This window comes from Anastrepha obliqua, chromosome 5, assembly GCF_027943255.1.
Source record: "Anastrepha obliqua isolate idAnaObli1 chromosome 5, idAnaObli1_1.0, whole genome shotgun sequence".
In the NCBI taxonomy this organism is placed as follows: domain Eukaryota; kingdom Metazoa; phylum Arthropoda; class Insecta; order Diptera; family Tephritidae; genus Anastrepha; species Anastrepha obliqua.
Window position 1 is genome coordinate 120455149 of NC_072896.1, and position 13982 is coordinate 120469130.

The 13982-nt window shown below is 35.5% G+C and overlaps 1 protein-coding gene across 5 annotated transcripts in view; it reads left to right on the forward strand.

The window, feature by feature from the left end:
* Nucleotides 1-13982, forward strand: part of LOC129249346 (reticulon-1-A) — a 91152-nt gene that overhangs the window by 69420 nt on the left and 7750 nt on the right. Inside the window, exon 1 of one of the 5 annotated variants that reach the window (XM_054889112.1) lies at nt 3527-3948. The exons of the other annotated variants lie outside the window; for them this stretch is intronic. Coding sequence (XP_054745087.1) covers nt 3873-3948 — 76 coding nt within the window. The 5' untranslated portion in view covers nt 3527-3872. Of the gene's footprint in view, nt 1-3526; nt 3949-13982 lie in introns of those variants that run through there. 5 annotated transcript variants of the gene reach the window in all.

The following is a 13982-nucleotide window of genomic DNA, read 5'->3' on the forward strand; positions in this document are numbered from 1 at the left end:
GCCTAGTCTCTCATAACTTATAGTGATTTTTCTTCGCGTGCGTCCAGGATTTCTAACAGTGAACAAATGTAAACATTTTTACAAGTTGCATTCAGGCGCAACCAAAGCCATAATTATGCAAACAAAAAGGGGATGATTTATTAAGTTCTTCAGAAATTTACTTGTATCTTATCATAAATAAATATTGGTTGCAATGGTCGTTATTTGGAAACAAGAAATGTTACAAACGTGAAACTTGCAGATGAGCTTCTTAACATAAAAATTCCGGCAGCTCTGTTACACATCCCTGCTCAGCAAACCTCAGATTTGAACGAATGAAATCAACTGTTAACAGTGAAGGCGCTTAATATGGTTTGGGGAAAAAGGTGACATTTCATGCTAAAAAAAATAATTTTGCTGTTTTTAGTTTGTTCCATTCAGTTGTGAGTTACAGGGTGTTAACAATGGAATTCGGTAGATTTGACAGTGCCGATACTGTAATAGCTAATGCAATTTCGGTTTCGTCGATTCCGTTCAGGCAATTTTGATATTAAAGAAAATGTCGATGATGTCGAAAATGAGGAAAAAGTCGATAAAATTACAGAAATAATCGAGGTTAACCGACATATTAATAATCATAGCATCGCCCAGGAGTTAAAGAACGACCATAAAACACTTTTAAACTATTTGCGCAAAAATTTGACTCACAAATAATAGATTTATTTTTTCCCAAACTAATAGTGAAATTTAACTGAGTTCTTAAGTTAACTTGCGTTGGTAGTGGAAGCAGTCTGTTATTCTTTAATTGCCTATTTAATTCAACTTAGTCTCTTTATCTTTAGATATGGTTTTTTGCCGGTTCTGAGGGTAAAGGGTTATATACAGTTAGAAGGCCGAAAAAGCAAATTTTTCAGAATTTTTTCTGAGAAAACTTTTAAATTTATTGATCCAAAATGTTTACACATATTATGTTATTTTTTAACTGTATTTTAAGACTTAGTATTAGTAACAATATTTGTTTGGAAAGGAGCTACAGCTGATGTCCGCGAGCTCCTGTCAAAAAATACGTTTTGCGGTGACCACTATATCTCTGAACTGGATCCTCTGAAATTAAAAAACCAAAAAGATTTCGTTAAATTAATGTTAAATCTATAGGGTGGGCCATGTAAAATTTGCTTTTTGAATCGGCTATAAAAAAAAAACTAATCAATATTTTTTCCAACTTTGTTTTTTATTTTGAAGATGGAATATTGTCATTTATGAATGAAAAATAATATCGTTGAAATGACTGCCACGACTGGCTTTATAGTAGGCCGTTCGATCAACTCTATTTTTAAGCACATTTTCGATTGTTTGGTCTCCAATTTCATGAATGGCAACTTCGATTTCGTGTTTTAAAGCATCAATCGTCTCTGGATGGTTCGCATAGCATTTGTCCTTAACGGCTCCCCACAAAAAATAGTCCAACGGGCTTAAACCACAGCTCTGAGGCGGCCAATTGATATCGAAATTTCGGCTGATTATTCGGTTTTCAAAAACGGTAGCCAAAAGTTCGAGTGTAACTTTGGCAGTGTGACAAGATGCACCGTCCTGTTGAAACCAAATGTCGTCCATGTCATCCTCTTCAATTTTTGGAAACAACTCGTTGAGCATGTCACGGTAACGCTCGCCGTTTACTGTAACCGCGGCTCCTCGCTCATTTTCGAAAAAAATGGCCCGATGATGCCGCCAGACCAAAAACCGCACCAAACAGTGACTCGTTGTGGATGCATTTGCTTCTCTACAGTAACGTGTGGATTTTCTGAGCCCCAAATCCGATAATTTTGCTTATTGACGTAGCCACCGATGTGAAAATCAGAAAAGAAGAAGAAGACTCACCACTTTGGAAATAGGTTTTCAATGTTTCCCAATTTTGGGTCTTAGGGTCACAAAATCGAATTTTTTTTTCTTCACTCATCTTATAGTAAATCATTTCAAGAATGTTGTGTCAAAATTTTAAGTGGATCGGAGCAGAACTCTCAAAGTTATAGCCTTTGTAGGCACTCTACCTCGAATGCGGAGCATAGATAATTTTTCAGAGTCATTTTTTCAAACGCGTTTTTCCCGAAACGACTTCTTAAAAGTCGGTGCCAATCACAACTCCGAAACTATTCAACCGATTCTTTTCAAATTTGGCACACGTTTTCTAAATCAAAAATACCTCCCCCCCACACTGTTTTTTTTTTATTTTTTTTTTTTTTAAGGTTGTTTTTCACTTACAAATATGGCGAAATTTTTCGCCAAAAATGCTCGTTTTACGTTTTTTTTGCCACCAAAACTACAAAAATGAAAAAAAAGAATTTTATACATGTGGGGGGGAGCATTACGTCATACTTTAACTGAAAAATTCGACTTTTTTGGTTTCAGATGATTCTACGACGAATGCCGATTGGCACCGCAGAGCACCTCTCGAAAAACATATCTCCAAAAAAACTCTGTCATGGGCTTATTTGTCAATATTTTATTATTAATATGTTTTGAAAACTTATTGAAAAGATGTACAATAACATGCAACTGATTTTATTAAAGCCATATTTCTGTAAAAAATTAAAAACAAAAGTGTTTTTTTTTAGCGCTAAACCCTACCACCCCCTTAAATTCTTTAATTTTTTTAAATTTTTTTTGTTTGGAATTTTATTTATTTAAACATTTTTTTTGTTGTGAATTTTATTTATTTAAACTTTTTTTGTTGTGCATTTTTTTTATTCTATTTTTTATTTTTATTCTATTTTTTTATTTTTATTCTATTTTTTATTTTATTTTTTTAACTCGTCTTTGGGTCGCTACAAGCAGTTGCAGGCTAAGGCCGTTATTCTCAGTTAAAATTTCAATACATTTATAAGAAAATACTGGAACACAAGTCCACTTCGCACTATGTAAATCTTTCTTTAACTGAACAGGGCAGCAGGTTTTTTTTTTCATACATCCAATTGTTCATCGTATTTAGCTAATTGAAGCCCACTGTAAATGTGCAAACAATACCATTAATCAGCTTATTGCCGTCATACTCAATTAAAAGTATTTACACTCGCTCATTCATTCTCCCGCTGGGTATCGGCGTGCAGAGTAAAGTACCTACTTGGAAATCCATGTTATGGAGAAGCAAGCCGATACAAAAAGTTAATGTGTGCAGAGTAGAGTGTTAAGCAACACTGAGCGAGACCATTTTAAACTCAAAACTTGTTTCAACTTTTGTTGGGACATCAACAACATGTTGCAGTTTTGACGACGAAAGGAAGATAAAAGCGGAACATTTTGTGAGAATCCAGAAAAGGGCAAAGGAAGATAAAAGAGGGTAAATAGTAAACCGACTAAAGAAACAGAATAGCGCGCTTACGAATTCCAAACAAGCAAGCAAGCAGCTTGCTGCTGCGCGCCAGTATAAGCAGCAAATTTTTTCTTTCGGCTTTCAATTGAGTTTAGTTTCGAATTTCTTCAGCGTTCAGCGTTTTGCTGTTGTGCGACGTTGCTGCCGTCGTTCATCGTTTGCCACTCACTTACTGTTTAGTTCAGTCTCCAAGTGCACGTCGGTGTAAAAAAATCGTCTGGCGGTCTGCAGAATCGCTACGATAGCTCGCGAATTAATTACTAATAGCTTGAAAAAAAGAAAATATATACGTACATATATATAAAAAAATATTAAGACTGACGCATTTGGTGGAAGAAAAGTTATTGGAGGTGTTTATTATTATACTTTAACACGCAATTTCCTGTTTCTGGCGCCGCTTAGGCCAAGTTGTATCGAACGCAGAGACTACCATAATATAAAAGCTTACAAGTGTAACTGTAATCTAACCACCCTACATACATCCTTGCGATACCCTCATAAATAAACAACAATAAAACAACAAACAATGGCTGGTGGTAATAAGCGCTATTCACGCACCAACTCAAATGGCAATATCACAAAACTGCCCGAACGTGGACCAGGTAATAAAGTGCTTGCCTTTGCAAGTTTGACATACATGGACCAATATTTTCCATTATTTAAAATAAAAATTGGGTTTTAATGCATGCGTTACATTTTATTCGAACAAAAAGAGGGCCGTCTAAAAAACGAAATGTCATCGTATTGCATTGTTGTTGTGGTATTCAAATTGTCAACGTGGCCCCCACTCATCACCGCTGTTCGATTCATATCTACTTACGTACGACATGCATACATATGCACCTCTACACAGATACGTTTGCCAAAAACACGTTCACTCATTTCACGTTCAAGTGCTGCGGTTGTTGTTGGTTCTTCACTGTTCCCCCTTCAAGTTTGTTATCTTTCCGTTCACATTTTTGTTTTTTACATTTCTTGTGCCACTTCGTTTTTTTTCGTAATAAACTTTCAAATTGGTTTAATTTGATTTGCTTTTCGGATTTTGATTGCCACGCATGCACACGCGTACGTATTCGCGTTGTCGTCGACGTCATCGTGTCACTCCGCCTGCTTGCCACTTGGTAACAGATAATGAAACAGTGAGCAGACAGACGGCGATTTAGTTATTTAACAGCAGTTATCTACTTGGGTTTTGATAACTTTGGTTTTTTTTTTTGGTAATACAGATAAAGAAGAAAAGAAAATTACAACCCTATGCTAATTTTTTTAATCAATCTAATTAGTGCACTTAAAGCATTTTTGTTTTGCTTATAAGCAAATATTTTTTATGAATAATAATGCAAAATTTTTGAAAATCGCATCAGTTGCCTTGTTGGCAAGTACTTGTGCGTGACATACCGGTAGTATGTCTTGGGTTTGTTTCATAAAATGGGAAATTAATTTGTACACTAGACAAGTTTCATATTTAAAGCCACATAAATGTGTAGAATACGGCTCAAATTGCTTGAAAAGCGCGTTGTAAACAGCTGTTAATGCCATTATTTGTAGTTTATCATATTTTCCTTGTATTTATTTTAATTATTTCTTGCGTAAATATTTACACAAATTGCCTCGTGGTCTTAGCTGAAACTGAAACTTTTCAACTCAACACCTCTAAAGTTTGCCTTTGACGTACTCAGAGCAAGCAAAACAAGTTCAAGTTTAACAGGAAGTTTGCAGCTAATTTACAGTCTGTTTAATAGAAGCGTGACCGCCATAACTTAGAAATTATTTGACCAATGCGATTCTAACAAACTGCATTGTATAGGCTTTTATTACTTCTTATACGCCTTATATTCAATGAAATTTATAGTCACAACATTAGCCATAATAGCGTCAAATCTTCGAGTCATAGGTAGGTAGGCAGGTAGGGTGGCTGTCGCAACGACACACTTAGACCTTTCGTAGGTCCATTGTGATACCACTCCAGCTTATCCTTACCATGGGTTCCCTTTCAAACCATCCGGTTGCTCTAATAAACGAGTAAAGCTTCGTTACTTTTAGATGCGCTATGTCCGCTATATCAGTTCAAAAATGTCATATCAAGAGTGCGGAACCTCCTTGTAGCTAAGCTTTCGCACTCACATAAAGGATGTCTGACTGTTTGCTCTTCTTCTATATTAAGACTGCTTCTACAGAAATCGAGGTACGGGCGTCCTAATCTTCTAGCGTGGCTACCTATTAAACAATGGCCAGTTAATACCCCTTTCATTTTTCTTATAGTTTCTCTGTTAAATCTTAACAAGCTTTGTGTCTTCGAACAATACTTTGTGTTAATTTCTGCGCAAGTTGTGGAGGTAATCGGCTCCAAATCAGCTGAATTTGCCTGGATAATTCTGTGATAGTTCTTATCTGTTTTCCTTTGAGTTGTTGCTTTAGTATTGCCCAAACATTTTCAATAGGATTGACATCAGGCGATTGTGAAGGCGACCATTACAACACTTCAATCCCATTTTGCTGTTTCCACTCTACACAACTTCTACTTCAATCGTTGACTTCTCTAAAAATCCAAGGTTGCCTAATTCTTCCAAAAATCTTTGCAGCTGTCGGTAATAATGCTTTTTGGTAAATTTTATTCATCAAAACTGCATCCAAATTTAAATACAAATAAACGGCCCAATTCTTTTTCGGAGAACAGCTCCAAACATGCACCCTACGAGGATGCTTAACAGTTCCTTGAATGTTGTGGATTTTCAGCAGTGGATCAGAACCGACGTATGCAACGATGCGTCTAAAAGGAAGATTCGCCAGTAAATATTGCGTTTGCCCAATTCCGTCCTGAATTTGTCTTAGCCCACGCAAGTCTTTTTTCAATGTATGCTAATGAGAGCAGCGGTTTTTTTTCAAAGAAGTTGCAATGCTACATAACCTCAAATATTTTTCTTTTTGCAATTTTAGTTTGAAAAATGCTCCAAAATTTGAGGTCTCCTGCAAGTAAACGTCCTCTAATCGTGTCTTTGGATAAATTAACACCACTTTTTCTTCAAACTGCTTCAGATTGACGCAACGATAAGTTAGACTTTGTCACAAACAAATCTATAACCTACTGAGAGGTTCTTTTTTTTTGCTTGCATTCGAGAGGTATTTTTTTTCTCATAAATCAAAGCTCCAAACTTTGTACCTACAATCATAAATTTTCCAAAGTTAGAAAATTTCTTATCAAAAGTGCCCACTTCTTAAATAGAAAACTTCTGATTATGCAGTTTTATAGCCCATTCAATCTTACTATCATATAATATAAGAAAATGTGAGTATGAAGTCAATTAAAAATCGCCTTGATTTAAAATTTTTTTTATACGATGTTGACTGTTTTCATCCATGTAAATATCTGTCGAATATGCGCTTGATATGGAAAAAATGCTAAAGTCCAGCTTCATTTCATGTAAGAGTGACTTTTACACTATAAAAAGAAGTGTCAAACTTTTTTGGTGATTTTGCGATCCCACAAAGTCATATTGAATTAGAGGAACTGATTGTAAAAAATTATAAAACAAGTGCTAAATATTGGAGTCTCTTGGCTGAAACGTAACAAAGAATAAGAAAGATTCATTTAAAATTACAACTCTTGCCACAACACAATACAATTCAACTATAATGGCATTGCTGAAGCCTTCTGAAGTTCTTTGAGTAACTCATCAATGGCAAGTTCAGAGCTTGCCACAGAGCCTGCAAGTACTACTAAACAAATAGAAGATCCCCTGAGAATAATTTTGATCTCTCAATTTTTAAATTTTTCGTTGCAATTGGAAGCTAAACAACCAACTTTCGCGAAAAAAAAAATTGGCTCATTTGCTGTTTGCTATTCAAAAAAAAATATATATATAAAAAAAAATAATAATAATAAAAACTCCAGTGAGGTTTGGCGAATTACAAATGTATATACAGGAATACTGCGTAAAATTTCAAAATGTTTGGTGCAACAGATTTTGAGTTATGGTTGCTCCAGTGAATGTCCTTGAAATTTTGAGGGAACTTCACTCGGAAAAGAATTTCATAACTTGCCCGAACAAGTTTCAGAAAAAGCATGTTTAAGTGTTGAGCAACCTAGAAACCTGTTCTGGAGCAAAGACCGCTCAAATTTTCAAATACTCATAATTTCGTTAATTTTGCTCCGAAGTGCTTGAAATTTCGACACAATATTCTGGAGATATGTGCTAAGAAACCTCAAATTTGCACTCTTCATATCAAAGTGCATATTTACTTAAAGGGTCCCGGTGATCTAGAGCTCGAAAATTTAGGGTATTTTCAGGAATTTTTTTACAATAAAAAAATGAAAAACGATATTTACATTTTTTAGGCTTTTTATTTAACCTCTTTTACAAACAAAAATGGAAAAAATTTTTTTTTTTTTAATTTTATGTTGTGAACAAACATAATTAAATTCGGTTGAATAGTTTTTATGTTTTATTTTTATTTTTTTTTTTTGACAACACCAGGCCGAAAAAGTCGTTTCGAGATAAATGAGTTTAAAGTTTGAGTTACAGGAGCGCGCGGACCGCACTTTACCTAGTTAATGGGCTGTAGAAGATATAGTATTAGGAATTTCCGCATGAAAAGTTCGCAATATATTCTTAAGATACTGTAATTTCGAAATATCGAAAAACCAAAAAATGAATTATTTGAAATTTCTAGACTACCGGATCCCCTTAAAAACTGTGCGAATACATACAAGTATTGTGACTGCCTCTTGAGTTTAGCGCGATTTTTTTTCGTCGTTCGTACAAAATTCTTGTTTGTTCAGTGACCTATGTAAATATTAACGTTTAGCCATATAAAACTGCACTTGCACACACAAAGCCTCTGTGCCAATCCCTCCGTGGTGAAATGAGGTGGCAAATTTACCTCTGGTGTAAGGATAAATTGAATTTTGCTTGCGAAATTCAAAGTCAAATGTTGACGAATAAAAACAGCAGAAACATTCATACAAAAGTTATATTTTTTGTGTATTGCTACAGTGTAAAAATCCACTACCAGAATTGTGCCGCTTTCTAACAGACACTGTGCCAAAATGTAACCGAAAGGTGGATTAACGAGCGCAATCAGTACCGGGGCGACCATTTGTTATGTTTCATGCCTGCAGTCTCTACTATAAAACTATTTCTTCGTCCGAGGGTGACCTCTCTGGGAAACCATCTCAAACTTACCATTTCAAACTCTATGTACAAAAAGTATGGAACTTTAAAAAATACAGGCCGTTTTTTTTTTTCAAATTTGAAGATAGGCATCTTATCGGTGTTGCAAGAGAGATTTTTTTCCCCCCAATTATAAAAATGTGAAATGGCTGTAAACTGTCTCTAATTAATGTATTCTACGTATACTAACAGATATACGCTGCTGATATTTATAAGACAATTTAGAAAGTTTGCATTTCGTAAATCCAACATTACGTTTGGCAGGTCGGTGTTCATGCAATGCATACTAAACTGTGAAACTCTTAGAAAGTCTACCAAAGGCCAGCATTTGATTAATGCAAGAAATTTTGATTGGTTGAATTGATGATTAATTTGAATTAGTATCAGTTTACGACTCTTTTATGCTTGTTTACAAGAGAATGTCCAAAATACTGCTTTAAATAAAAGTTGTATGCTTACAAAATTCAATTCACATTAGCATACAGGTGTATGCAAAATATTGAGACCACTTGTAGAAGTACTTGAATTGTCCTTAAATTCGATGCTCATTAAAAAAATAAAATGCTAAAACAAGAACAAAGTAAATGGAATGTTTGCTCTCCACTGGTATAGGGTGTCCAGATTGGCACATTCGGAAAATAAATTAAAATAAAACATCACACAACATCGTTGTGAGACATCAGCTTGACTCTGGCTTTATTGTGAAACTGGATTCATGCAATTATGTACGAAGTAGCACATCAGCTTCGCAGACAGTACTTCAAGCGTCGGTCGAATTTTCGATTAACAATTCCTTGGCTTCACTTGGTGTGTCCAATTGGCGCCGGTTAGCACGAGAAAGGAACTTTGTTAAACTCGGCCAAAACCGCGTTAGCGGTTATCGCGCCAATTAAGAAGAAGGAAAATTCCAATATGTGCGGTTCTATTCCGGCAATACTCCGTCTCGGGTGTTGGTCTCGAACTCGTTCTTATGTCGCTTGCATCCTGTTGAAAAAACGTCATTCTTGAATGATGCATTGGTTTCACCACGAGTTTTCTGATCGCCAGTTCATAGCCGACGAAATGAAAATGCGCTTCGCCAGAAAATATGATTTTAACTGTTTGTGCGTGCACGACATTGACTTTGGAAATAATTTTCCATATTTCCCAACGTTATTCAAACTCTTAAGCGATTAATTTCGTTCGAATCCGAACAGTGTTCATGGATGCATTGACGCTTTGTCAAAAACTCGAGAATTATGTTCGTTTTAAAAACTAAAATTTTGCTTGTTGACTTAGCCGCAGAGCCAAAAATGGACCTGTTGTTGTTGTTGTAGCAGCATAAACATTCCCCATACATATACGGGGAATGCTGTTGAAGTGGCAGCCCTTGGCTGGGTCGTTTCAGTTACGTAGAACCGACTGTCGTAGGAACGAAAAAAATTGACCTTGTCCGAGACTTTGGTTTTTAGTCGAAAAATTCGGATTTGCGTTTTTACAGCTGAGCCAGAATTTCGTTGATATTTTTTAATAATTTAAAATAATGAAATGCCAAACGAAATGGCTGAGTCATTTCCCCTAATGGATAGCATGGCTTCCTGGCCATTGCAACATTGAGGGGGACTGCAGAGCCGATGAACTAGCGAAAATCGTACCAAATTGACTGATGAGTACGAGTACATAGCCAATGACATAGGTATACCCTTGCAAACATGTAGACTACGTATCCGCAAGGAAATTGTAAGAGTAGCGAATGAAAGATGGCGTAACGAAGCCACTTGCAAAATCGCCCGACAGATGTGTCCGACTCTCAATGCTAAACGCACAGAACTTCTACTAAGAAGAGGTAAGCACAGTCTTAACACACTGATTTCAGTTATTACGGGGCACTGCCTAATCGGTAGGCACGTCCAGTAAATGGGTGTGCTAACACATGACTTCTGCAGAAGTTGTCTAGACGATCCCGCACTTTCTGTGTCACTGTCCTGCTCTATCCAGACGTAGACTCGCCATTTTGCGCGGACATTCCTTTAATGAATTAGAAGACCTCGGCTCTGTCGAAGTTAAAGATCTTGCAAAATTTTTGAATAGTACACATTGGTTTCAGGAGGCATAAGTGCTAGTTCTCCACGCGGCATCACAATGGGCCGTGAGCCTGAGTGTGTCCTACAATGGACAACCGCTTCAATCTAACCTAACTTAACCCAATGCCAAATGTACTGCTTATTTTGACAGCTGCATGACATTGACAACTTTGACAGCTGCTGAAACATAGCAATTTGGAAAAACTAGCATTGCTATATAGTCTCACCCTGTACAAATGTATAATGGATGGTTATAAATTTAAGACCAATGTTAGTTTACTATTGGTGGGTTTTACTGTATGCGAATGTATTTATAGATGATTGCTTTTATTATTTAAACTTTAATCTGCATAAATGTTCGCCCTCCTATAATATAAATATTTTAATATAAGTATATAGGTAATTAAGAAGAGAATAGATAAGAAATAAATAAATAATAAAAATTCTAAATAAACAAAAGTTTTTAAAAATTGAAATTTTATATAAATTCACAGCACTATGCACAAACGAACGCACCCTATCGCGGTATTAAAGCAAAATATTACGAAATGCGTTAATACATTAATATTCAATATGTGATCTGACTGCTCGAAAATGACGCAAGCCGTTCGATATAGTGAAAGAGAAATTTAAAAATATTTCATATTCAAATATCCACAAAATAAAATTAAAAGCTATTAAAAAAAGAAAACATGTTATAAAAATTAACATTCCAAAAACTTTTAAAGTTGGAAACTACAGGGTGAACGATATGAAGTGTTACCTATTCAAAACACCATAACTTTTTTGTGTGAAATTAGTTTTTATTGATTTCAAAGACAAAATTGTTCAAAAATGATTACAATTTTAACATATATTCACTTTAGCTCAATATGACCACCTTTTGCCTTGACTATAGCCTTCAAACGGTCAAAAAATGAGTTGCAAGCTGCACGAATGTGCTCTTGAGGTATTTTGGCCCATTCTCGTATAATCGCTTCTTTCAGTGCATCCATACTGGCATATTTTTTAGTCCCCGGATTGCTCTCCAAAATGGACCAGATGGAATAGTCCATCGGATTTGCGTCTGGTGAATGCGAAATGCATTGTGTGAACGAAATGAAGTGTGGGACATGATTTTTTAACCATTCTGTTGGAACGTCAATGGTCTACGACCGAAATGTTTGCGTGTCCACGGCTCTAAAGCAGCTTCTAAAACATTTTCCCGATAATAAGTCGCATTCACTTTGACACCAGGCTCGATAAAAACGATTGGAGAGCGTCCATCAGCAGTCACTGCGGCCCAGACCATTACTTGCGATGGGAAATTGCTTCGAGTGGCCATACGTAGGCTCAAATTCTCGTATGAGCGTTCGGTCAAGTAAACACGGTCGTTTTGAGTGTTTATGAACTACTCAATTGGGAAATTTTTTTCATCAGAAAACACAATGTTAGGAAATTCGCCACGAACGTGCAAGCGCAATCACACTATTACGTTTGAATTCCATTACAGAAAAACAAAATTCAACAAAATTGAGACGCAAATGCGTTTGATGGCTTATAAATAATATATTGAACTGTCATGAGAACAATTTTGCCGTTGATGTCATGAGCTGTTTTACAGATACAAGCAGTGTGAAGTTGGTAACACTTCATATCGTTCACCCTGTATATAATGCATAATTTATTATTTGATTTTTTTATTTTTTTTTTTTTTCATTTCTATTTTTCTTTATTTTTTCGTTTTCATTTCTTTTTTTCTTAATTTTTTTTCTTATACAAGCTGCTCGGTCTTACTTACGGTCTCTAAATGTAGGTACACTTTCTACTGGATTTTCTAATTTCCACTTGTAACTAATACTAAAACCTAACCAAATTCCTTAAAACTATGTAGCAGACAGTTGAAGCTTTGTTTTACTGGTTGTAGCAGCAAGGCTTCAGGCTTGAATCGTTTTTCATTTTGTCTATTGTATACAATATATGAACGTTATTACGGTATATTTATATATTATATTTGTGAGTATAAAAAGAGTCTACGTACCTATGTATGTGTATACTCGTAGCCATGGCGGCAAAACTACTGGGTTCTAATATTACATGGGTGGGGATTTTTGATATGGCGGATTACAAACAAATTCTTTTTAAGTAATGTTCTTTAGGCAAACTGTTCTTTAATCATACACACATACACATTTATAGTATGTGTAAGCTTTGGTGGTATAGGTAGGTATTTTGGAGGGAAGAGTGTCATCTAATCAGACTTTGAACGCGTGAAAATTAAGTGATTTTCATGAATTTTTTTTTCATAAGTAGGGATGATTATTTGAGGATCGGACAAATTATAATTTATTTAACATACAATGGATGACAGAAGTCTAGTTTAGAAAGTACAAACACTTTGCTTAAAAATGTGTTTATGCAATTTCATTTGAAATCTATCTCTAATCGACTTAACTAAAACAAATCCATTCTTTAACATAAAACAACACACAAAAACTTTAAAAATAGTGGTTCCACCGAAAATAAGCCGCGCAGTGGTCGCCCGAGTAAACTATCTCGCAGAGACGTCAGCTTGATTCTAAAAGAAGTGGACAAAAATCCAGAAGTTTCTGCTCCGAAATTGGCCGAGAATATAGCAAGCTCATCCAACAAGTGTGTACATCCAAGAACAATTCAAAGAGCTTTGAACAAAAACGGCTTTCATAGTAAAACACCACGAAAAAAGCCTCTTATTTCTGAAAAAGCCGTAAACTTCGAAGTTTGATACATTCAGTAGCGATGGAAGAGCAAAGGTGTTGAAGGAAAAAAAATACTGCACTGAGTCCGAAGAATTTGGTATCAACAGTGAAGCGTGGTGGCGGTAATGTAATGGTTTTGGGAGCTGTTGCTGTATCTGGAGTTGGAAGATTAGTATTTATTGAAGGTAATAGGATCGTTATAAATACAAATCACTATTGAAAGTCAATCTGAAATCTTCGGTGGATGATTTGGAGCTTGGTCCAGGTTAGGTCTTTCAACAGGATAACAGGATAACAATCCAAAGCACACAGCACACATTATGAGCTGCTTTACCTTGCACCAAGCAATTAAATACACCACCGCAAAGCCCAGATTTGAATATTATTGAACATGTCTGGGAAATTTTAGATCGAAAAATTAGAAAAAATACGATTTCAAGCGCTTCAGTACTCAAAGAACGACTAATAGAAGCTTGGAACAATATAACTTCTGCAGAGTTAACAAATTTAGTCACTTCGATGCCACACCGGCTTCAAGCTGTAATTGATGCTAAAAATAAAAACTAACAGCTTGAAAAATCTTATTAAATTTTAGACAATTATTTTTATAAAATTTCTTTATTTGCTGAAATGTGAATTTTATTGCGTCATAATTTATAAATTTTCTATCGCCCAACCACAAAAC